The 25,584-nt window shown below is 39.4% G+C and overlaps 3 protein-coding genes across 4 annotated transcripts in view; 1 reads left to right on the top strand and 2 right to left on the bottom strand.

Moving 5' to 3' along the window:
• Positions 1-337: 337 nt before the first annotated feature.
• On the bottom strand, positions 338-2,562 carry birc5.L (baculoviral IAP repeat-containing 5 L homeolog). Its single transcript, NM_001088881.2, has 4 exons — positions 2,289-2,562; positions 2,086-2,195; positions 1,659-1,776; positions 338-673 (listed from the first exon to the last, which is right to left on the bottom strand). The coding sequence occupies exons 1-4, from the start codon at positions 2,424-2,426 to the stop codon at positions 557-559; spliced, it is 483 nt and encodes a 160-aa protein (NP_001082350.2). The 5' UTR covers positions 2,427-2,562; the 3' UTR covers positions 338-556.
• An 8,466-nt stretch (positions 2,563-11,028) lies between these two features.
• Positions 11,029-15,674, top strand: LOC108708627. Of its 2 annotated transcripts, none has more exons than XM_041582574.1 (3): positions 11,029-11,236; positions 12,906-13,010; positions 14,145-15,674. In XM_041582574.1, the coding sequence occupies exons 2-3, from the start codon at positions 12,913-12,915 to the stop codon at positions 15,184-15,186; spliced, it is 1,140 nt and encodes a 379-aa protein (XP_041438508.1). In that variant the 5' UTR covers positions 11,029-11,236; positions 12,906-12,912; the 3' UTR covers positions 15,187-15,674. The 2 variants fall into 2 exon arrangements, with proteins under 2 accessions (XP_041438508.1, XP_041438507.1); XM_041582573.1 differs by having other exon boundaries at positions 11,032-11,236; positions 12,903-13,010.
• Positions 15,675-17,573: 1,899 nt separating this feature from the next.
• The window catches only part of rapgef3.L (Rap guanine nucleotide exchange factor 3 L homeolog), a 59,693-nt gene continuing 51,682 nt past the window's right edge, over positions 17,574-25,584 (bottom strand). The window contains exons 21-27 of the mRNA XM_018247533.2: positions 24,748-24,838; positions 24,489-24,539; positions 24,081-24,168; positions 22,908-22,972; positions 20,874-20,928; positions 18,951-19,022; positions 17,574-18,270 (exon numbers count right to left, since the gene is read on the bottom strand). Coding sequence (XP_018103022.1) covers positions 18,140-18,270; positions 18,951-19,022; positions 20,874-20,928; positions 22,908-22,972; positions 24,081-24,168; positions 24,489-24,539; positions 24,748-24,838 — 553 coding nt within the window. The 3' untranslated portion in view covers positions 17,574-18,139. The remainder of the gene's footprint in view (positions 18,271-18,950; positions 19,023-20,873; positions 20,929-22,907; positions 22,973-24,080; positions 24,169-24,488; positions 24,540-24,747; positions 24,839-25,584) is intronic.

The raw sequence follows: 25,584 nt of genomic DNA, 5'->3' as shown, positions 1-25,584 counted from the left end.
TAGCAACATTGTATATTGGTGCCCACACTGCACTTAAGCTTGTGTGTATTATTCAATTGCTCTCTATCCCCAGGCCTTCCTTATTGGGGAAATTTAAAAAAGGCACAATGACCTTGCTCCTTTAGCACCAATCAACAGGTAGCAAGCTAGTCACCTCAAACATGACGTACATGTGTGATACACAAGAGCCATGAATAAAGTTATACATACAGTACTAGTATACAGTGCTAAGTGATGGAATTGTGACATCTAGTGTTCAAAGTAAGAAAGTACAGTCCAACTTATGAGTGCCCCAGACATGGTGAGAATGACTGCAACACAATTAGCAGGACCAAAATTGCAATAATAAAATTATTTTATTTGATTTAAAAATTAGGAGAATGTTAAAACCTCAGCACACTTCCAACGTTTCTAAAAAATAATAAGTACAAATTGGACTTTAAAAAGAATTTCAGCAAAGGAGAAGGGTCAGCATCCATGTTACCAGACATCTGATGCATTAGGGTTTACATAAATGAATTTGCTTGCCACCCATGCTATTGGTCTTTGCTCGCATTTAGTGGTCGAGATCTATGGAGCACTGGTGTTGGTTGGAGAAGTATTCCAGCAGGCGCTTTGTAGCTGCAGTCATTTCTTCCTCGACATACTGGAGGACAACAGTGGAAAATTTGCGCTGACGGAATGAAAAAATATTTCAGGTCATTATATGTATATTCTAAGTTATTAAATGGTTTTTAGGATAGGATGAAGGATATTTGTCCTGGGCCATAGAATCCTTGGGGAAAGCATTGATCAAAGCAGGGATACAAATTCTACATAATGCTGCCAAAATGTGACCCTCAAGGGTTGAATTTCAAAGTAATGGGAGTTCTAGGAGGTCCCCCATTGGCTAAAACAGCAATTCGGCAGGTTTTAGATGGCAAATGGTTGAAGTCAAAGTTTTAAAGAGACAGTGCATGATAAATTTCAATTTTCGACTAGTCAAAGTACACAAAAATAGCTTGAAATTCAAGTTGTTTTACTTTGAATTTTCACTTCAACCCTAGATAAATATGCCCCCTAATGTCCCTGTCCACACAATGATATAACGATTAGGGTGCCACCAAAACAAAAGGTTGATGTGCCTCCAGGCAGGGGACCCTCATTCACTGCTGCCCCTCTACAGCTTGTGTGGGGAGGGGGATACATACAATAGACCCAGTGACTGCCCAGGCCCCCTTCTCCTCTAGGACCCTTGTGGCCCCAAGGTCTGATCCTGGAACTTAAAAACACGTCTATTTTGAGGGCTGCTGTTGGGATTGTATGCCATGATTTAATAGGTGAAATGACTTCTATATAAAATTGAAAACAGCACTGAAAATAACAGGGAATAAAAACCCAAAAAAAAAAAAAGCATAATTCTAAGCAACGTCCCCATTACAAATGATTGATGTCAAAGTTATTTGTAGGTGTAAATGCTATTCAAATTAGCATCGTATGTCATCCCATTTTTTTTTTTCTACTGTTGGTTTTGACTCATGAAACAATTTAGCAGAAAGTAACTTCAGCCAGGACTAACTCCAATACTTGCATGCTTCTCCAAAGTTCTGTTATCATCTGGTTTATTTATTTTAATTATTTTAAAGGCCCCCCTTTAGTTCACAGTAGCCATTACTTACATAGAAACTTTTGATCCTATCACCCTCCAGCCGCAGGAACCCTTCCATTGTGAGGTCATTGACACACTTTGTCAGGGAAAGGAAACCGCAGTTGACGGAACGCTTGGAATGTTCATTCCTTCAAGGGGAGAGGGGAAAAATTACAAACAGTTTACATAAACACATTCGCCATTCCTTTAACTATCCTTTGGGTACAGGACCCAAATCAGTAAATTAAATTGCTTAGTGGGTTCTAGAAAGAAACTGTAACTGGGAGGAACAGGCATTGGGGCACTTACCAAAGAAATTCCCTGAAGTCTATCAGTCTTTACATCAGGAAGTCAGACAGCAGGATCTGTATTGGCCTTATATAATGTTCTATTGGAGCATTAGAAATCCTCTACTCATAAATGGGCCTTTGTGGACTTTATTTCTAAGATATACTCACCAAGGGTCATCATCTGGCTCCCAGCCCTCCAGCTCCTTCAAGCAGAAAAAACAACAAGCAACATCGGGCTCATTCTCAGTGGGGCAGTGTACAAAGCCAGCCTTGGCCATCTAGGGTGTAATAAGGAGACAAATGAGGAGTTTAGGGGCATGCCATTGAGAGATCAGGCAGGGAAGCCAGTCTCATGGATAGTTCCTACTCACATTTTCTGGGGTGCACTTGCAGTTTTCAGTAAAGGGCCAGTCTGCGAATGTTGCAAGGCGAGCTTCATAATCATACATATTCCTAAAGTCCTGCAGGCGCTGCACTGATTGCACAAACCTGTTCTTGGCAGAATACATTTGTAATAAATAATTTAAAAATAAATAAATATATATATTACCCCCCAGAGAATGTGCAGCTCCTTCCTTCAACTACAGATATATCACTGCACAGGAATGAGACGTTAACTAGCCACACCTAAATCACTAACAGGAGGGCGTATTAACCCCTTCCCCTCTTAACTGTGGCAATATAGATATATTTAAAGGGGTTAACTTTTAGTGTGTTATAGAATGGCCAGTTCTTAGCAACTTTCAATTGGTCTTCATTTTTTTATTTTTTATTTTATGGTTTATTTGCTTTCCTCTTCTGACTTCCATCTTTCACAAGGTCACTGCCCCAGCCTAAACACTACTGCTCTTTGATGATACAATTTCATTGTTTTTGTTACTTTATAATACATTTCTTTCTATTCAGACCCACTCCTATTGATATTCAAGTGTCTGCTTGGTTGCTCAGGTAATTTGGACCCTAGCAACTAGGTAGCTGCTGAAATTTCAAACTGGAGAGCTGCTGAATATGAAGCTAAATAACTCAAAAACAACAGATAATACAAAACAAAGACCAAGTGCAAATTGTCTCAGAATATCGCTCTCTGCATCACACCAGGCCTGGATTTGTGGAAAGGCCACCGGGCCTAGGGCGGCAGGATTTTAGGGGGCGGCATGCTGCCCAATCACACCCACATTGGTTCAGAAACACTGGGGATGCGCATCAGATACAAGAGTTTTTTTTAATTTCTTGTGTGCCAATCTCCATTTCTATGGTGAAAACGATGAATGATGATGGAAATTTGAGCAAATAAAAGGGAGGGGATCTGCATCACACTTTGGGCTCTTACAGACGAGCGTTTTTATCTGTGCTCCCCTGCATTCCAGTTTCATGCGTTCAGCCGCAGGGGAGCAGAGGAATACAAACACTGAATTCTTTTCAATGGGGCTGTGCACATGTAAGCGCATGTAAGTGCTGAACGCAGGTTGAGACGCAGCATGTTACATGCGTCTGTGTGAGTACAGCCCCATTGAAAAGAATTCAGTGTGTCTACTCCTCTGCGGTTGAACGCATGAAACCGGAACACAGCTAAAAGTGCTCCTCTGTAAGGGCCCTAAAAGTTAATTTAAAGGTGAACAACCTCTTTAATTGACCCCAGTCTTCTCTATGGGACTGTGGGACTGTACTGATTCAATCCCATGAACGCCTTCCCCCCCAGGTGTTTGCCATTGGTCATGTTTAGGGCTCTTACTGACGAGCGTTTTTACCTGCGCTCCCCTGCGTTCCTAGAAAAATGCAGCATGTTGCATCTCAACCTGCGTTCGGCGCCTACACGCACCTGTGTGAGTACAGCCCCATTGGAACAAATGTAATGCGTCTATCCCTGCGCTCCCCTGCGGCTGAACGCATAAAAACGGAACGCAGGGGAGCGCAGGTAAAAACGCTCGTCAGTAAGAGCCCTTATTGAGGATAATACTGTCAGTAATAAGAGCCCTGAATACAAAACTTAAAGGCCAACTTACAATGTATGCCAGTTTTACTATGCTCTTATTCATAATTAAGGCACTCCCCATTCATAGCTTGATGGCAGACGCTGGATTGGGCAGTGTGGCATTTTACCAGGCCCTGTTCAGTTTCTCCTTAATTATCTTTAAGTCCCGAGTTACCGGGTAATCATTTATCTGCTAGATGTGTGTTCGGAAAGCGAGTGTCGACAATGAGAGACAAATGATTTCATCAGCATGTATATTCTTGATAAAGACTCTGATGTCATGCCAACTTCTTGTGCACTGGTTTATGGCTGAGGAAATGCAGGGCTGAGCTTGAGCCAGACAGTCTCATAATGAAGAGAAACAACTATTAATATCTGTAAGACTCGGGGTAAGGAAGCGGCTTATTGTCCCATATCTGATTTTTGTGTTCTTGTGAAATGCAATGGTCTTAAAAACTGTTTTCCTACAGAAAAAACTATTGGCATAACAAAAGGGACATGTTCACTGGGAATAATTGACTACAATATCTGCCTTAAGGCAATGATTCCATTATTATCAGTGGGAACATGTGGCATGCCCCACAGAAAACAGTTAAACCTATCTTTGGCTGCTTAAACTAATCTGCTCCTCTGATGTAATGACCCCATAGAACCTCTACCATAGCTATATTGCCTTATAGCACCAGCAACCACTGTGATATCTGAAATCACTGCAAACATTGCTGCACAAGCACGCACATCTTTAGGGCTCTTACAGAAGAGCGTTTTTAGCTGCGGGAATGCAGGAAAAATGCAACATGCTGCGTCCCAACCTGTGTTTGGCGCTTACATGCGTCTGTGTGAGTACATTGAAAAGAATTCAGTGCATCTACTCCTGCGCTCCCCTGTGGCTGAACACATGAAACCGGAACGCAGGGGAGCGCAGCTAAAAATGCTCGTCTGTAAGAGCGCTTACACGGCTACAGGCTGTTAGAAATCAGATCCCTGGAAGTTATAGACCAGCAAGCTCTTCAGATATATAAAATGAAATATATCCGCAAGAATATAATGAAGAACCTCGAAAAATATTATCTCATATAGAGTCAGATGTAATTGCTGCTTAGTGATGTTACGTCTCATTGTAACTTGCATGTTATATAAAAGTATTCTTCTTGCTTTAAGATATGAGGACATTACAAGTTGCCTCTGTGTTTTGTTAATTGTGTACTGTAAATGTACCTGGTCTGCATCCTTCTAGGGGTGGTTCACCTTTAAGTTAACTTTTAGTATGTTACAGAATGGCCAATTCTAAGCAACTTTTCAATTGGTCTTCATTTTTTTTTTTTCATTTAATTATTATTATTTTATATTTGTATTTATTTGCTTTTTTCTGACTCTTTCCAGCTTTCAAATTGGGTCCCATGTAAAAAACAAATGCTCTGTAAGAATACAAATTTATTGTTATTGCTACTTTTAATTACTCATCTGTTTAGTCAGGCCCTCTCCTATTCATATTCCAGTCTCTTATTTAAATCGATGCATGGTTGCTACAGGAATTTGGACCCCAGCAACAAGATTGCTGAAATTGCAAACTGGAGAGCTTCTGAATAAAAAGCTAAATAAGGGCTCTTACTGACGAGCGGTTGTAGCTGCGCTCCCCTGTGTTCCGTTTTTCTGCGTTCAGCCGCAGGGGAGCGCAGGAATAGATGCATTATGTTTTTTTCAATGGGGCTGTACTCACACAGGCGCGTGAACGCAGGCTGAGACGCAACATGCTGCATTTTTCCTGCGTTCGGCTCCTAAACGCGCCTGTGTGAGTACAGCCCCATTGGAACAAACGTAATGAGTCTATTCCTGCGCTCCCCTGCGGCTGAACGTAGAAAAACGGAACGCAGGGGATCGCAGCTACAACCACTCGTCAGTAAGAGCCCTAAGGGCTCTTACACATGAGCGTTTTTACCTGCGCTCCCCTGCGTTCCGTTTTTCGGCGTTCAGCCGCAGGGGAGCGCAGGAATAGACGCATTTCATTATTTCAAATGGGGCTGTACTCACTCAGGCGCGTGTAGGAGCCGAACGCAGGAAAAATGCAGCATGTTGCGTCTCAACCTGCATTCAGCGCCTACATGCGCCTGTGTGAGTACAGCCCCATTTGAAATAATGAAATGCGTCTATTCCTGCTCTCCCCTGCGGCTGAACGCCGAAAAACGGAACGCAGGGGAGCGCAGGTAAAAACGCTCATGTGTAAGAGCCCTAACTCAAAAAACACAAATAAGAAACAATTAAAACTAATTGCAAATTGTCTCAGCATATCACATATTAAATAGAAGTTTAAGCTTCTGCCTTTCATTGGGAACATCGAGCCCAATATGATTGTTCTGCTTCTAATAAGGATTAATTATATCTTAATTGGGATCAAGTACAAGTATTACAGGTATGGGACCTGTTATCCAGAATGCTCGGGACCTGGGGTTTTCCAGATAATGGATTATTCTGTAATTCGGATCTTAAGTCTACTAGAAAGTCATATAAACATTAAAGGGGGTTGTTCACCTTTGAGATAACTTTTAGTATGATGTAGAGAGTGATATTCTAAAAAAAATTTGCAACTGGTTTTCATTTTTTATTATTGAAGGTTTTTGAGTTATTTAGCTTTTTAATCAGCAGCTCTTCAATTTGCATCAGGTAACTAGGGTCCAAATTACCCTAGCAACCTTGCATTGATTTGAATAAGAGACTGGAATATGAATAGGAGAGGCCTGAATAGAAGGATCAGTAATAAAAAGAATTGGCCGTTCTATAACATAATAAAAGTTACCTTAAAGCTGAACCCCCCCTTTAAATAAACTCAATGGGCTGATTTTGCTTCCAATAAGGATTTATTAAACATTTGTTGGTATCAAGTACAAGGTAATGTTCTATTACTATAGAGAAAAAGAAAATCATTTTTAAAAATTAGGATTATTAAAATAAAATGAAGTCTGTAGGAGATGACCTTACCGTAATTTAGAGCTTTCTGGATAATGGGTTTCCGTATATTGGATCACATACCTTGATCACATCTGGATTACAAAATATACAAATATTTTCTTCCAGTAGACAGCACAAAATATGTGTATCTTGATGCAGCCCTTGTGAACAGGCTACATGACATGCACCCAATTATAAACGTGGGCAGAAGTGCAGTGTGGACTGAAGACTGGAATTGTGTGATACACACAATACACATCCAGTATAATTTTGAATTGTTGAGAATGTTGAGCTGTGACCTGCTCAACTATTGCGGATGGTACAATATGAGCTCTAGTGCTAGTGCGTAGTCTATAACTCAAGCTATTCGTTTTGGGCTGGTATCAGTTTACCTAGCACTTAATTATTATACTTTGCAGTCTGTGCTGAGAATCATGTACAAACCATTAATTCATGTGGCTTAAAATCAGGCCGTTTTTAACAATCTTATACGGGCAGAAGAAGGGAAACCTGATCTTACAATGGACCATCTGGAGCATTGGGAAGCCCCTAGGGCTAATGGTCCCTACTCCCATATTCCTCAGTTCCTGTGGGGCTAAATGAGCACACGCCACTTCACTTGTAGACCTTCTGTTACCTACTTTTACTGTCCTGTTTGCAGAAGGATCCAGTTCCTTGATGCACAAAAACAGAACACTTCCAGAAGAGTTTGTGTCTCTATTGTGTGAGCCTAATGGAAAGACAAGGAGTTACATCCCGATGAGCAGAACTATTCACCCGATCTAGGTACTGACTTCATGAAGGATCAGCAACAACAATTAAGACATCTGCATTTGAAATGTAAGTAATACCCTGAGTCTGTGTGTATATATATATATATATATATATATATATATATATATATATATATATATATATATATATAATTTTCTTTTTAAAAGACTTTGCACCTGTATTTTGTGAGACAAAACCACGTGGGACCTCTAAGAAAAATTAATACTGTATAATGCTGTAAATTAACTACTGATCTTGATCCACTTCAAAAGGAGCAACCGTGTTTAACTTGAAGGGAAATTCATCTCTATAGGCAGAAACTACAGGCAGATACTACAATATGGCCTATTGTGTACGGTACAATATACAGGTATGGGATTCGTTATATGCAAACCCATAATCCAGAAAGCTCTGAATTATGGGAAGGCCTTCTCCTGTAGACTCCATTTTAATTAAATAGTTCTGTTTTTTAAAAATGATTTCCTTTTCCTCTGAAATAATAAAACAGTATGTTGTACTTGATCCAAACGAAGATATAATTAATTCTTCGTGGAAGCAAAACCAGCCTATTGGGTTTATTTAATGTTTACATGATTTTCCTAGCAGACTCAAGTAATGAAGGTTTAAATTATAGAAAGATCCCTTATCCAGAAAACCCTAGGTCCCAAGCAATCTGAATAACAGGTCTCATACATGTATTACATGTATACATGCCCATTTTGGTTCTAGATAGACAGATAAACGAAATATATATGTTTTTATATATATGTTCCCTCCCATTGCCTGACTGGTCCAACTGCCATCTTGGAGTATTTTCTTCCAGAAGCTTCAGATTTTTTTGCATTCATCTAGAACAGGGCTCCCCAACCAGTGGCTTGTGTGCAACATGTTACTCACCAACCCTCTGGATGTTGATTCCAGTGGCCTCAAAGCAGGTGCTTATTTTTGAATTCCTGGTTTGGAGGCAAGTTTTGGTTCCATAAAAACAAGTATACTGCCAAACAGAGCCTCATGTAGGCTGCCAGTCCACATAGGGGCTTCCAAATAGCCAATCACGGCCCTTATTTTCTAAATGAGGCTCACGGGCATTGTCGGACCGTGAAAAAACTCGGTGGGCCCCGGGCTCTTGTGGGCCCCGCCGGCCCAGATAAGCTACTTAGTGGGGCGGCGCAACACCACTTTGTTGGGGGTTGTGGTAGAATAGAAGACCTGCCCATGCGCACAAAGACCCTGGGGCAGTAGCCCCGGTGTGCCCCAAGCCCCCCAGTCCGACCCTGCTCACCGGTAAAAAAGGTTGGGGACTTTTGATCTAGATCATCTAGCAGTTAGGCAGGATTCGCTTACCATAAAAATGTTGAACTCAATGGGCTTGTGTCATTTTTCAATGTATGGTAATGTGCCAGGTAGAAGGTGGTGGGCTACTTTATTGTCTTGCATGGATAGATATGGATTTTTGTGAATATTCAGTTGTAGGGAAAAAAACAGTCATTGTATATGGTCCTGTATGACAGAGCATAATGGAACACACCACAGCACTAAACAATCTTAGGTAAGTACATTAAAGTTGCATATCACTCACCAAGCAAGTAACATGCCTTGTGGACCATGGACCAACCTTGAGGGAGTCCCAACACTTGGGTTACCTTATTGTGTATTAAATACACAGGACATATGACTGATTAGTTCAGCCATATGCCAAACAGATGCACAGAAATCAATATTGAATGTTGAAAGCATTAAGCATCCATCCAACATTAACTTTTCATACGTCTCCAGCTTGATACTGAAACTGAACCAGAGTTGAATGATGGGAAACATGCATTTTGGCACTGCGGGTTACATAGTTAATTCGGGTTGAAAAAAGACAAAGTCAATTAAGTTCAACCGCTCAAAATGAACCCCACTGCTCATCTATACACATACTTATACAGACCCATCAGTACACTCACATGTATAAACTCTATATACCACCACATACTAACTGTGCAACATAAGACCCCAAAAGGCTTGGTTGATTTCTTGAATCAGCATAATAGTTTGAACCCCTCACTGATAGATCACTATTGAATTGTTACTCTGATTCTTCCAATAAGACCAAACATTGCCTGGGTACTTGAAACTGTGGTTTAAAGTTGGACTGATTGTTTTCTTTTGAGGTGTGCTCCATAATCCCCCTCCTCCAATATAGAGGTTCCACTTTCAGAACCATCAGTCGGCCATTGCCTAATTTAAATAAGGTGGCATCGGTTAACAGCATCTGGAGGCTTTTTCATCCATTGATTTATATGCCACAACATTATTTGCAATCCACTGTGCCAATCTGAGCAACCATCTAAGGGCTCTTACACACGGCCGTTCCGACCTGCGCTCCCCTGCGTTCCGTTTTTTGGCGTTCAGCCGCAGGGGAGCGCAGGAATAGACGCAAGTAATGATTTGAAATGGGGCTGTACTCACGAAGGCGCGTGTAGGCGCCGAACGCAGGTTCAGACGCAACATGCTGCATTTTTCGTGCGTTCGGCGCCTACACGCGCCTTCGTGAGTACAGCCCCATTTCAAATCATTACTTGCGTCTATTCCTGCGCTCCCCTGCGGCTGAACGCCAAAAAACGGAACGCAGGGGAGCGCAGGTCGGAACGGCCGTGTGTAAGAGCCCTAAGTCCTATAGCCCACTTGATAGAGAATATCCCTAGTTTATTTCTGCAGGACTGCTGTTCATCCCTAGGGATGTGTTTGCTTTAAAACTGAACACATACGAAATCCTTATCCTATTTATTTGTTTAGTTTTAAAGGGGTGGTTCACCTTTAAGTTATCTTTTGGTATGTTATAAAACGGCTAATTCTGAGCAACTTTTCAATCGGTCTCCATTATTTATTATTTTATAGTTTTTTTTAATTATTTACCTTCTTCTTCTGACTCTTTCAGAATTTCAAATGGGGGTCACTGACCCCATTTAAAAAACAAATGCTCTGTAAGGCTACAAATCTTGTTATTGCTACTATTTATTATTCATATATCTATTGACACCCTCCCCTATACATATTCAAGTCTCTCATTCAAAACAATGCAGGGTTGCTAGGGTAATTTGGACCCTAGCAACCAGATTGCAAATTATCTTAGAATATCACTCTCTACATCATACTAAAAGTTAAAGCACATGGGCTATTAAATGCTATAAGTCTTGACACAGCCCCAGACTGGGAGCAACTTTGGGATGCAGTTAGGGCTCTTACACACGGCAGATTTACCTGCGCTCCCCTGCATTGCGCTACTCCTGCGTTCCCCTGCGGCTGAACGGAAGAAAGCGAAATGCAGGGGAGCGCAGGTAAAAACGGTCGTGTGTAAGAGCCCTTACAGGTGAGCTGGTGGGCTGCTGAGTATTTCACCTGTGTTCACATGGGAGAATCTGAAAAAAAAAATGCAACATAGGGAGGAGCTAATTACAAGTCTTGCAGCTGCTGCTCAACAGGCAATAGCAATCTGCATTCAAGGCATATCTTCACCTTAGACCTTATGGGGAGAACTTCTTTCAGGCTCATCATCACCTTGTAACATATAAAACTGAGATATACTCTAAACTAGCATTAGCTGGGGTTTACTGGAATTTATCGATCCGACTACTGGAAAAGGTAAATAAAAAAAAGCTTTGTTAGAAATTGCAATTTTCTGGCTCCAGTATATTTATTATTTAACCCAAAACAGTTTGATTGCTTTTAAGGAAATTCAGGTTTGTGGTGCATAATGTGTTGCTTAAGGGCTCTTACTCACTGGCGTTCTGACCTGCGCTCCCCTGCAATCCGTTTTTTGGCGTTCAGCCGCCGGGGAGCGCAGGAATAGACGCATGTCATTATTTCAAATGGGGCTGTACTCACTCAGGCGCGTGTAGGCGCCGAACGCAGGAAAAATGCAGCATGTTGCGTCTCAACCTGCGTTCGGTGCCTACATGCGCCTGAGTGAGTACAGCCCCATTTGAAATAATGACATGCGTCTATTCCTGCGCTCCCCTGCGGCTGAATGCCAAAAAACGGAACGCAGGGGAGCGCAGGTCAGAACGCCAGTGAGTAAGAGCCCTTAATGACACATCTGAAATGTAATTGCTCTACAACAGAATGGTGCCCTATTCAATTATTTGAACTTCCCCGGGCTTGTATTGTACAGACATTGCTGGTGTATAAGTTATTATATACAGAGAACACGCTTTCTTTGCAGGTTTGTATTCGTATATAGATATATTAGTGGGGGGTTATTTACAAAGCAAGAGTAATGTACTGAAAACCTGTGAAACATTGTTATTAATCCAAACTGATGCACTGCTATTTACTAGTCTGGATTTTAATCTCTATATTGAAGTTGATGAATATTTTAAAAAAAAAAAATGCACAGACATTACCAAGGTGTAAATTGCATTGTGGAAAAGTAACCCATGCCATTATCTAATTACAGATGACCAATAAGTGCTGTTGTCCCAGAATAAAAAATAAAAAAAAAATACTAGCTTCCTCACTATCTGTACACCTGTAAAATATAACTGATCCAAGAAAAGTTAGCTAGAACACATACGTTTATATACGGTCCCCAAAGGTATGCTGCTGAAGGTTGTGAACCCATAATCTCTTCCCTACAATCCAATATAGTGTCTATTACCAATAGTTACAAACAGCATGTGCAAGGAGTGCAAGCTTTATGCCTTCTATCATTCAACTGATACAGAAAGACATCAAGGCAGCATTCTTTCTGCATTCAGTTTTGGTGTTGGTTCTGGAGGATACAGAGCCATTGAGAATAATGAACTTGTGTAGCTATTTGGTGGTAAATCTACAAATGCACCATACTTCAACCACTAGGGATGCTGTCATCGGAAAATGTTTTTTTTTCAAAATGCATCAGTTAATAGTGCTACTCCAGCAGAATTCTGCACTGAAATCCATTTCTCAAAAGAGCAAACAGATTTTTATTTTTATTTTAATAAAAATAGACCTCACTACTAATGTGCCATTGGATATTGCAAAATAGAAAAGCTGCCATGTTAAATACTAGGGGCCATAAAGTTCACTGTGCTCACACACAATCCAAGGCCACACATACATGCTAGATTACATTAGCCATGAAGTATATTAACCTGGACACAACTGAAATTATTTTACCAAGCTCTTGAAAATTGAATGAATCTCAGCAGCCTGGCAATTATGGATTTAAATATTCCTATTAATTTGTTTTCGTCCATCTAGAACTGACTTGACTCGCTACTCACTAGGTGCAGATGGATAATAAAATTATTTTGTTTTTATCTTGCAGCAGTTTCACTATGGATCCAGGTCATCACACTCAATATCTCCTGGCCATTCTTATCTTCATACTTCTGCTGCTCGGGGCATTGTCTACCCTGCTCGTCTGCTACTGGAGGTAATGTTAAAGGAGAACTAAACCCTAAAAATGCAATGTTTTATACACTGAACTTATTGCACCAGCCTAAATTTTAAAGTTTCAGCTTGTCAATAGCAGCAATGATCCAGGACTTCAAACTTGTCACAGGGGGTCACCATCTTGGAAAGTATCTGTGACACTCACATGCTCAGTGGGCTCTGAGCAGCTGTTGAGAAGCTAAGTTTAGCGGTCGTCACAAATTGAAGGAAATGAGGTTTGTCTGTAATATAAGTTGATGCTACAGGACTGATTAAATACTGATGCTAATTGCACTGGTTTCTGTGCTGCCATTTAGTAATTATCTGTATTAATTACTAATCAGCCTTATATTGTGACATTTATATTCTATGTGTACTGTATATTGTGAGTGGGTCCCTAAGCTCAGTAAAAGACAGCAGCACAGAGCATGTGCAGTGAATCAACAGAAAAGAAGATGGGGAGCTACTGGGGTATCTTTGGAAACACAGATCTTTACTGCTAAATGGTTGTGGTTTCCTTGGGCTGGTACAGAAGCCCAAAACACAATGTACAATATTTCTAGCTACTTCTTTAGTTAAGTTTTAGTTCTCCGTTAAAGACAATATCACTTGTGTCTTGTTAGGATATAGAATCTAACCTTGATTACCTTCAGGTTATTTTGATAAAGTGTCACTAAGCCTAAAATGCAGACTACGCCAGTAACGTTCACAGATCTACAGTGTATATACAGCTTCTCAACAATTGCCCCCTTTCTATACTGCATCATTTAAGTTACCATGCTTAGTTTCCAAAGACCCTATTTTTGACTCTGCATTGCCTTTGCAATCCATACAGAAGCATTTCATTGTAGCTGTAAGAAGTACAAGGCACACTATGCTCCAGTGTGGGCACATCCCTAAATGTGTGCTTCTCTAAAAAGTTCCATCACTGTTACTAGTTTCTCTCTGTTGTTTACTTGATATAAATCCACTGTGGCCACTCTCTCTTCCAGTGCATTCTCTACGTTTATCCATCTATTTTACTCTCTGCTTTTGCCTCTTTGCTTATTTTGTTATTCATATACCTGAGATTCCAGTAATCTTTACTGTTTACTAATTCATCTTTTAACTCCATCCATCCACTTTATATTGACAGGAGGAAATGCTTTAGAAACAAACTAAAGAAACCCCAAAGACTTGTCAGAGATCAAGCAACTTCCATGACAAGTTTTACCTTGCACGTGACAGACCCAACGCCTCTCATTTGTCATGGCCAGGAAAAATCCTTTCCTCATATGGTGGACCACAGCTGTCAAAAACCCTCCCCCATGTCCTCCATTTTGTCCCTAGATGGCCAATCACTGGCTGTGAATGAAGACTTTTGTTTGAACATTTCAGACCCTACAGCAGGAGAAAAAAGGGAGGCCACCCAACGATCACCAGTTTTTCACTGTGCCATGTCATCAGGAGCATCAGTGCTTAGTAGCTTACTAGATAACTCCTTGTTTCTCCTCAAGACCAAAAGAAGAAGTTCTTCTTTAAAAAGTGGACTAGACCCAGAAACTTTAATGATTCCCCTGGAGTCACCAGTCAAGGAAACCTCCTCATCATGTACTGGTCAGTTTAGGGCACTTAGTCTCCCCAAAGACTTGGACCGCAGTACACTTCTGTGTGACAATTCTGCTAACCAGCAGTTTACATGGGATACCCTTGGGCTCTCCAATGTTAGTCATCCTGCAGGACACAAAGAATCCTTTTCTGTGCCAGGCACTTTAGAAAGGAATGGGTCTGATGACTCTAAGAAGCAAGACTTTCTTCAGCTACGAAAACCTTTTCCTATTCAACCGATGGCTTGGTTTGTGTCTTTTTCAAATAGACCTTTTTCCGGAGGATTTCAAGTTGAGAAGGTAGACATAAATAACGTGACAAGCTTGGATTCTGGGGTGGATATCATTGAAATACCAGTGAAGCAGGAACGTGATGGACTGTTTAAAAGTTCAGGCAGAGTGGCTAGCTGTACAGTGAGGCAAAAACCACAAGATGACAATAGAGAAGTAAATATACATATCAATGATCCTCTAGGAGACAAAGAAGTTCACATTTCTCATCAAGAAGCTGCTAGGAAGCTCAACTGGGAATACAGCGGCAAAAGTCCGTGGCAAAAGAGGGAAGACCGACCCTTAATTGGAATCAACTAAGTTTGGAGTACCTATAAAAATGCTTCTGCATGAATTTTATTTGAATATTTATTTATATTTGAGGTATGGGATTTTTTACAGGCCACCTTCAACCATTCTGAGTATTTTATATATTTGTACAATCCACGACCTGTGCTCTGTATACAATAAAACTATCAGTTTGTCCAGTGACAGGGTGTATAGGCAAGGTATCCTTAACATCGGTGGATTAAACCCAAAGATAACAAGACGTACATGTTGACCCATTGAATAGTTCACCAATAAACAAATGGTCAAAGCTTTAACAGAATCCTCACTGGTATAGGACTAAATATAACACACAACCATCCTTATAGTATTGGCATTCAGTGAAGTATTCCATTATTATGATTTTGTATTATTAAACAGTTTGGTTCAAAGAAATTGCTTTAACCAACGCACTTAAATGTTTTACAAATACTTGTCTAGTATGCTTTGTATGTTGTTTATAAATAAATTTTTAACTGACATATCTCGCATTTTGTTTGTTTCCCACACCTGTCATGGTGGAGACTGTAGAAATCCCAGTAGATTTCCAGTATTTCGGTGAATTCCATTATATGAAGGGAATGGACTGGCTGGCACGTCACTTTCCAGCGTTGCATGTGCAACTTTCTCATGGTATTAGCCGAATGCTACAGAGTAGCATTTAGTACTCCATCAGTTCTATATAAAGCCCAATAATGCATTAAACTGAGTGAGAGTATCAAACATATTTTACACTTACAGAAATGCATAAAAACAAACAAGTAGGCATAACTGTTGCTGCTGTAGAAAAGTTTCCAAAAATCTATAGTTCTACACCTTGACACATGTAACAACTGGCATCTCGATACCCTATCATTTAAAAAGTATGAGCAGTAAAAGAAACACCAAGCAGCGGAAAGGAACATCATTGCTGTTTTTAGTAGGGATGGACTGAATCCACTATTTGGGATTCGGCCAAATACCGAACGATTCATAATTTGCATATGCAAATTAGGGAAGGGAAAAAGTAGAATAACATTTTTTACTTCCTTGTTTTGTGACAGTGAAAGTGATTTCCCTTCCTGGTCCTCATTTGCATATGCAAAGTAGGACTCAGATTCGACAAGGATTCGGGCTGAATCCAAATCGTTGCTGAAAAAGGCTGAATCCTGGATTCGGTGTATCCCTAGTTTCTAGGAGGCAGATGAGTTATATCATGCAGGTAAGGCTTTAATGGGGAATAGTGCCTCAGACCTATAGTTAAAGCTGCACTGTTTTTTTTCAGTAGATTATTCATTTTAAGCATATGTGCATTGTATTGCACAGACTAAAGAACTGTTTACATGAGAGAAAATGTTCTAATCAAGTTTAATTCTGGCCCAGTATCTAGGATTGGTACAGCACAGGAATGTAAAGAATGCACACTTTTTGGATTCTGATGAATGTGGAATCCCAAAGCAAAAGATTAGAAACCAAATCTACTCCCTAATGCAGATATTCACATTTGAGCAAAATTCCCCAAAATGTAATCATCTGTAAATCACTGCACCAAGGCAAGAAATTGTTCATCATTATGGATCTAAGTTTATACTATCGATTCCAAGGAATTAGCATTTTGGGTTTGTTCTGAATGCTGAACCAAAGTTGGCACTTTACGAAGAACTACAGGTACGGCATGTAAATCCTATTGGGAAATGAGGATTATATCTGTTCAACGTAGTTTTAGGGCCATGGCTGACAGTGAGATTTGTATGCCTGCAATAAAAAATGCACGACTGGAGACAACAAACATCCCGAAAATGCTTCTCTGCCAGCTTTAACTGAAAACACAAATGGTAACACCTACGCATCGATTCATTGTTCCGAAGTCGGCGGGAGTTGACTTGGGGCGACTTATCTCATAGGTTTTACCAACAGTGATTTTCTATTATAGCAGGTGGAGAAGCATTTTTGGGAAACTTGTTGCCTGCAGTCATGCTATTTTAGTGCAGGTGACAAATCTCCCTATCATCCATCACTCTTAAATCGGTTGTTCACCTTACAACACTCTTTTCAGTTCAGTTGGTTGAAATAAATATTTTTTTAGGCTGATGCTACAAAAGGGCCTTTTCAGCTTGCTGAAAATCACCTAAAACTACCTCCTTCCACCTCCCATTGACCAGCACTAGGTCTTTTTCGGCCCTTAAAGGTTTACTATAGCTTTAGGAACTTTAGCTGATCGAGAACCTTTCAAGTATCCCTGCTGGTAGGTGATACTGCTGCACAAAGTCTGGAGGAAGCATTCTTATATTTTAGAGTATGCATACTAAATAATGGCTATATCCAGGTTGATTACATCTTCTGCATGAGCCCAAATGTCTTCCTGGTTAATGTGAAGTTCATGGTTACTGGCTATTTTTAAAAAAAATATATACCTTCTGTTGACAAAATATTTACAGTCTACATAACAGTTAATTAGGGTAAAGGGTAATTCTTGTTTATCAAGTTTTTGTCCAACCAAGTGGGGGTATCATTTTCTTATGTTTTTAAAATCAGGGCACATTCCTTGGCTGTTCTGTAGCTCTTCAACTGTATCACTGTTTAGGTTGTTTGTTCCTTAGCAAAGTCCTCCCTGAAAGATCTGGATTACTTCATGTAGATTTGGGCAATATTCATTGTCCCACCATAGAACACGGTTAATGAAATGGAAGACGTAGCTCAGGTTCTATCTGGAGGTGCTTTAAGCAGCAACAAACATTTCAGTTAATTCGTTGTCTGATGTTGATGGTTTCTTGGCAGTCTGTATTCCTTAGAATAAACATCTCCAATGTCAGAGAAAAAACATAAAAAATACTGCTGGGAAAAATGGAGATATTACAATCCAAGAGCTGGAGTGCCAATACAATGGTGTCCTGCTAATCTTTACCCTGATACAGGGACTGGGTTGCAGTTTATCTTATTTCAAATCTGTCTTTCTCTTAAATAATGATCATGCAGAAGATGCAGGCTCCAGGCTACGGGACAATTCCATCAGTTTCTTCTGATTATCAATCACTTTCATATGCTGAATATAAGCCCATGTTGTAGCTGGGCTTCTTAGCGTCATAGAGTGTTCTGAACCTGTAAAAACCAAGAAAAGCATGTTATAAAAGATATTATATATTGCCTATTAAATGCAAAACAAAACAGAGTGACCATACAGCACAGATACATTTGTTTTATGCCTTAAACTGATCAGATTATTAGTGGCCTCCCTAAATTTGCTTATGCTAATTAATCTGCAACTAATGATATGAGTTTAGGGGCGGCAGTAACTGAATGGTGCAGTGTACAAGCATCTTCATATGTACAGGTATATGTGGATATAACATGAGAAGGGTGATTAAGTTCAAAAAGGGCAGGGAAGGTCTCGGATATGAAGAAAGGCTGGCTAACAAGGTATTGGTTACAATGGAGAAGAGGTACTTACAGATGGGGATTACCACACTATATAAATATAATAGAAGACCCTTCAATAAATTCTCTGCTGTCCTATTCACTAATAGATCGTTCCAGGAGTCACAAGGACATCCCTGGAGATGACAAGAAAATAGTTTTTTTTTATTTTTTGCTCTACTATTAATACTACTACTACTACATGTTGCTTCATGGACTTGAAATAATATAGGATTTCCCCTTTTGGGGACAGCTTCACTTTTTTTTTTTACTGGAGGAGCTAGAAAAAGTCTACAAAATCTGATAAAAATCTCCCATTTCATGAAATGTTGTGACAAAAGCAGTTAGGAACACGTTGCTCTTACATGTAGATATCCGGGCAGCACTAGGATCCTCAAGGATGTGTACAGGTCGGGTTCTCAAAGGTGACAGAGGAACTGGGAGAAAGCAATACATCGTTATAAACTGTCCTTAGCTAAAACTGGGCTAAGATAATTAACAGAATTTGCCATCACTAATCGTGATGGGCGAATAAATTTGCCAGACACAAATTTGCGAATTTCTGCATTTCGCCGCAGGCGACTTAATTTGCAAAATTGTGGCAACAATTTGCGTTAAAAAAATTAATTTGCGCATCAAAATTGATGGGCGCATAAAAATTGTCTCGCGTCAAAATTATTCGGACACCCACTGACTTTGCATGCAGTTGGACCAAATAGTCCCGTGTATAAAAATTGTCGCTCGCAACAAAATTGGCGTGTGTCAAAAAAATGTTTACGCCCATTGACTTCGAATGTTTCGTCGTTTCGGGAATTTCGGTAAACACCACAGATTTGCCCATCACTAATCACAGAACTTGACAAAAATAAAAAACCTCACTGCTCAACTCTAAGCTGCCATATGATTTGTTTAAACCTTTAAGTTAACATGTGTTATGTTATAGAATGGACCGTTCTAAGCAACATTTCAATTGGTCTTCATTATGTGTTTTTTTTATTTGCCTTTTTTATTCTGACTTTCGAGCTTTCAAGTGGGGGTCACTGACTCCATCTAAAAATAAAATGCTCTGTAAGGCTACAAATGTAATGTTATTGTTACTTTTTATTACTCATCTTTCTATTCAGGCCCTTTCCTATTCATATAGTGATTCTGTGTCAGCACACAACTCCTCCACTGTTTCTGGTGCACGTTCAATGGTGGCCACCCCACACCATAGAAGATTCAATGTAGACAGGAACAGCACCTTCTTAATGTAATAAAAGGCCTTTATTTAGACATGGCACAGAGCAATAGTAGCATAGTAGCTACTATTGGTCTGTGCCATGTCTAAATAAAGGCCTTTTATTACATTAAGAAGGTGCTGTTCCTGTCTACATTGAACCTTTCCTATTCATATTCTAGTGTCTTATTCAAATCAATGCATGGTTGCTAGGGTAATTTAGACCCTAACAACCCGATTACTGAAACTGCAAACTGCGAGCTGCTAAATAAAAGCTTAATAACTCAAAAACCTCAAATAATAAAAAATTATATAAATTGCAAATTTTCTCAGAATATCTTAAAGGCGAACAACCCCTTTAAAATATAAGTAAACCTTAAAAATAAGTTAATGTAAAATTGATGAGGGTGCTATTCTAAGCACTTTTGCAATGTACATTCATTATTATCTTGAAATTAAAAAGAAATAAATAAAGGATACAAGTTGTCAAGAAGTTGTCAGGCTTTTCTGATGTTCTTCTGGTTAGGAAAAAAATAGAAATCTTTCTCAAATCTTTCCCAACCAGAAGAACAACTGAGCAGCCCTCTTTCTTTTTCCAGATAACTTCCTTGACTACTTGGTGGTCCGACTGGTCGTAAAATAGCCAGCAGGTGGAGCTGTTATAACAAAATTCATTCATGTTAACAGTATATGTATCCTTAAATATTTTGGAATTAAAATAAAAATAAATGTACATTGCAAATGTGCTTAGAATAGCACCCTCATTAATTTTACATTCACTTATTTTTAAGGTTTACTTATCCTATAATTATGCCAGCAGAAGCATTCTCCAAAGAATTCAGTAAGGCAGCAACCTGCCTGGAATCCATATTTCTATCTGTGCCTATGAAAAAAAAATACCATGGCAAGCAGTAACTCCAACACCTACATATAAAAACCTGTGAAAGACAAAAAAAGCTCTGTGCACACAATAAAATAAGCCCCTTTATTCTGATACATTCAGGGCAGAGTAAGGCAACCTTTTTAGAGTAGGGACCTTTAATGTTTAAGTTAAGATAAATGGACTCACTATAAGCCTGGCTGCGGCAGCTGTGGAACATCTGCACTGTCTTTGCAATCATGCGCTAAGGAGAAAAAACACATAAGTACAGTTACCCATATGAATGTCAATGTTTGTTTAATTATTAGAGTTCTTTTGCCAATAACATATGAGACTAAATCATTTTGGGAAGAACTGAACATTGCCTTTGGCCCCCGAATGTGCAAATCCTTAGGAAGTTATAAATTACTGGTCACTGTTTACAACACTTTCCACTGAAAGCTATTGACATCGAAGAGCAGATATTTTGTATGCGATATCCTTTAGTTTTGATATTTTTACCAAAATTCTTGTCATATCCCTAATTTTATTCATCTTAAATCCACGTATAGCAGATTGGCTAACTAAATAGTTTAACTAGGTAAGGGGAGACAAACAGGTATTGAATGGCTCTTTACACACATATCGGATGGGTGGCTATTGGACACATGAATAGAGTTACTGCCCTGCCTGTAATTCACCAGCTGAGGACAGGGCCTTTATTACAAATTTACTGTTGGCTGGTAATTGTAATACCCTTTCTTCCACCCCCAATTTGCCTCTGGATTGCCCAGAATTAACCCCATAGCTAGTGCCTCATAATAAAGCAACATTCTCCGAAAAACTGCCTACAACCTGATCACTTTTCACCTCAAATGTGTTTTATCCCCACCCCACAAATCTAATCACCCAGCTACTATTTAAGACTGGCGGATGTAGGCACCTCTCCAGTTTGGACCTGGATAGCCCAGTTTTCTCAAGGGCTGCCCAGGGCAAAAATTGCCTGTCCAGTTCTCCAAATCAGAAGAGTCCGCTCCATGAATGACGCATACCACCCAACATTTTGGAAATAAAAAGGACAAAAAAAAAGTCTGTTTTTTTTCAGTTGTTACATTTTTGCTAATGGAGGTAAATTGCCCTTTAAGCTGTGAGTCTAACTTTTCCCAAGGGACCTCCTTATCTAAAATGTTACAATTACTTATTTGCTTATCTCAAAATTGTTACAAAGTATCTTATATGCACCTGTTAGCTGTTCTGGGCTCTCTGCTAAAAGCCAATTAAGTTAGAAACTTCTTTTTCTGGGTGTTTAGTGCAAAGAAAGTAGGGACTTTCCAGTACAAACGAGGGACTGCGAGTTGAGCTGTAAAAAAAGTGGGACTGTCCCAATGAAAACGGGACGGTTGGGAGGTATGATGACGTGGTGGTCAGTCAATCACCGATCACCGTGTCATAGCCTGAACTCCTGCCATCACAAACCCATCCAACCCCCTGATATCCACTCTTCCCCACATCACCTACCCTGCCTAGACTTACAGAAAAAAACAGGTGGCAGCTGGGACCATCAAAAGTGTGCAGCAAAAGGTACACACAATGCATTTTCTCCAAAATGCATTTTCTCCAAAAAAAAAAAAACCCTTAAGCTGGCCATAGACGCAAAGATCTGATCGTACGAATGCTTGATTGGTACGATTTTCGGACCGTGTGTGGAGAGTCCCGACATTTTTCGTACGGCGAGAACGGTCATTTGGTCGATCGGACAGGTTAAAAGATTTCGGCTGCCGATAATATCTCTGCATGTATTGCCGATCGTACGATTTTCAGTGGTAGACTGTCACTAGCTTTGGTCGGACATAACTTTCGTACGATTGCTGTCAGGGGCAGAACATCGGCTGATCTGTTCTTTTACTACTTTATTTGATCGGAACGGTTAGTGGCAGGTCGGGAGATGGGGAAGTCCGATCGTACATTGATTCGTACCATTGGATCTTTGCGTCTGTGGCCAGCTTTAGACAAATTGTACACTTGAGCATTTCTGGGCTGAACAGTAGTGCAAGGACAGGTAGATTCCAGTCCTGATAATGAACACAAATATGGTCTGAAAGGCGGCTGAATCTAAAACTTGAGGTTTGGTAGAGAAACTGCTGCATGTGTTATCAGCCTAAGAAAATATTTTCACATTACGGGGATACTGGACTGATAAACAAAAAGAAAATGAGTGTAAGAATTTTTTATTATGTTACTAACCATTTTCTCAAAATTGACAAGGTTGTCCAACATGCTTCTATTTCCTTCATGTAAGAAAGTGAGGTCTGTAAAACAATCATTTTCAATGAATATAAAACATGCCTCATTTGTGAAGAACATTAGAAATTTCCAAGAAACAACATACAAAGTTCAATGCTGCTCACTGCTAGAGAAAAAGTACAACTTTAAAGGACAACTGGGCATTTTAATTTTGTATTGAGCATTTTTAATGGCCGTCAGTTAAGGATTTGAGAAAGGCACGTTCCTTCTATTTAAGCCTGATTCCCTTGTTCCTCTTCAGTATTTGCCAGTGCCTATTTAGGGTTAGGGCTTTACTTGTTCAAAAACTATTGACCACATGTGGATTCAAGAGCTGAATTTTAATCCCTTTATAAGCTTATGCCTTTAACCCTTTGAAGCTTATATCCTTCCACTTTACTTTAGTCTCCTAGAATACATTCTTGCCAATTAAATTAAAAATTAAAGTTGTGCTGCTTAAGGGTAATGCTGGAGGACTGGTACTACTTACCACTTAAACCTGGAGTAGGGTGTGTGTATCACAGTCAGCCACACATGCAATTAGGTAAACAACCGTAAAAAGGTAACAATCATTTCATTTAAGATTGAACTCCCCTCCTATATTACACTAATATTCTTATCTGTCCTGCTTTGCACATTACCAATACAGTTTAAACACAATGTAAAGCACGGAGAAATATATATATATCATTACAGAAGTTGCTCTCGCAGGGCTTAAGATAATGAAAATTTATTTATTACACACAAAAAACTAATGTCTCTGCCTTTGATAAAGGCTGGGGCAACATCCAACTGCACTTGAGAAGAAGTGTCAACTGCAGCTACCAAACTTAGATTGTAAGCTCTACTGGGAAGGGGCATCCCTGTTCTTGTCTGTACTCTGCACTTACAGTTGGATATAATTATATTATGTATCTATCTGTTACTTTATCACTATATTGACCCCTGTTTGTTCTATTAATGTATTGTTCTACTGTGTGCACTATAAATAAAAAATATACATATATACGCCTAGCACCAATATAAGAGCCTTACATATTGTTCATCTGCCAGTCAATGCTGGCAATTGCAGCTGAGTTGCAGTCCAACATCTGTGAATATGCCTACTATAGAGAGTTATACAACATGTTTTACCTTTAAGGATGAGTGGGAGAAATGGGATCAGGGGGGCACTTAGTTTTGCTACAGCAAGTCTGTAAGATCGGTGGTTCCATGAGGGGTCCTATGAAAGACAAAATATTATTTATTTAATTAAAATTAATTTATTAATATTATTTAATTAAATATATCCATGCTGAGCTGCAACAAAGTCACAAATCTATTCCTATATGTATTATATGAAGAGAAACAAAGCAATGAATATGTTACTACGTATGTAACCACTAGAGACCAAGCATCTATAAGGTGTGCATATTTAAATAAAGTGATTGGCTGCTTATGTTTCAAGTTCTAACCCATCTGAATCGGCTGGCATCTGAAGAATAATAATTACGTATTTACTAAATGTTATGGGGTATAAATAAAGATTCCAAATGTACTTACCATGAGCCTCTCAAATATTGAATAGAGTTTTCTTATTTTGTTTGGCAGTTTCTACAAGTATAAAAAAAGATCAATGAAGTCACAAATCTCTCACCTAATGGCTTCATTTCTAATAAACATATATATTCGGGGTTATAGGTGTTTAGTATTAAGAGTAGTCACATCAAGCACATTTGTGTGTTTTAAAAAATGTTGATGAGTAGAGTAAATAAAATGTTACAGTGATATGGAAAATACATAGAATTTTGTGACTACTTACTTGCCAAGTTCTAGATAAGCGGCTGACGGCTGTGTTACTGAGACCGAACATCACCGCATAGAAGGAGTTCAGATTTTTCTGTTCCTTGAGGCTGGATCAGAATGACAGACATAAATATGCCAGTTCACTGAGTAAGATTATACGATAATTATGACAAAAACTGATGTTTCAGCTGCTGCTAAACCAAAACTCCCAGAAATCCTATGAAAGCTAAAATGTAAAATTAACAGAAACAGCTAGAAACTTTACGCAAACATCAGTACCAAAGTGCATATTAAAGTACAGGTATGGGACCTGTTATACAGAATGCTTTGAACCTGTGGTTTTCAGGATAATGTCTCTTTCAGTAATTTGGATCTTAATACCTTAAGTCTACTAATAAACATGTATTAAACACAGTAGGATTGTTTTGCCTCCAATAAGGATTAATTATATCTTAGATTGGCAATCTAAGCACAAGGTACTGTTTTATTCCAAGTACAAGGTACTGTCTGTTTTATTATTACAGAGAAAAAGGAAATCATTTTTAAAAATTTGGATTATTTGAATAAAATAGAGTCTATTGGAGACAGCCTTTCCATAATTCGGAGCTCTCTGGATAATAGGTTTCCGGATAACGCATCCCATACCTGTATCTGAACACTGGGAGAAATATATGAATTCAATGACTACTGCACTTTATTAACAAGTATAATATAAATCAAAGCCTTGGCATGATAAAGTGTAAAACCTGGTTTTTTTTCCATACAATGCCCCCCCCCCCATTCTTAGCATTTGCATGAAGTCATTTGCAAAATTTTGCAAGGTACCGTGCACCTTAAGCACATTAACCTCAGT

Source organism: Xenopus laevis, chromosome 2L (assembly GCF_017654675.1).
Source record: "Xenopus laevis strain J_2021 chromosome 2L, Xenopus_laevis_v10.1, whole genome shotgun sequence".
Taxonomy (NCBI): Eukaryota; Metazoa; Chordata; class Amphibia; order Anura; family Pipidae; genus Xenopus; species Xenopus laevis.
This window is presented reverse-complemented; position numbering and strand designations above follow the sequence as displayed.

What these genes read in the sequence shown, in the direction of transcription:
- birc5.L (NM_001088881.2), bottom strand. Translation starts at nt 2,426, where the DNA reads ATGTATTCTGCCAAGAACAGGTTTGTGCAATCAGTGCAGCGCCTGCAG. An exon ending in GCAAGTGCACCCCAGAAAAT is followed by an intron (nt 2,196 to 2,288) that starts GTGAGTAGGAAC and finishes ATTACACCCTAG; the next exon opens with ATGGCCAAGGCTGGCTTTGT. An exon ending in ATAGGATCAAAAGTTTCTAT is followed by an intron (nt 674 to 1,658) that starts GTAAGTAATGGC and finishes TCATTCCGTCAG; the next exon opens with CGCAAATTTTCCACTGTTGT.
- LOC108708627 (XM_041582574.1), top strand. Translation starts at nt 12,913, where the DNA reads ATGGATCCAGGTCATCACACTCAATATCTCCTGGCCATTCTTATCTTC. An exon ending in CTGCTCGTCTGCTACTGGAG is followed by an intron (nt 13,011 to 14,144) that starts GTAATGTTAAAG and finishes TTATATTGACAG; the next exon opens with GAGGAAATGCTTTAGAAACA.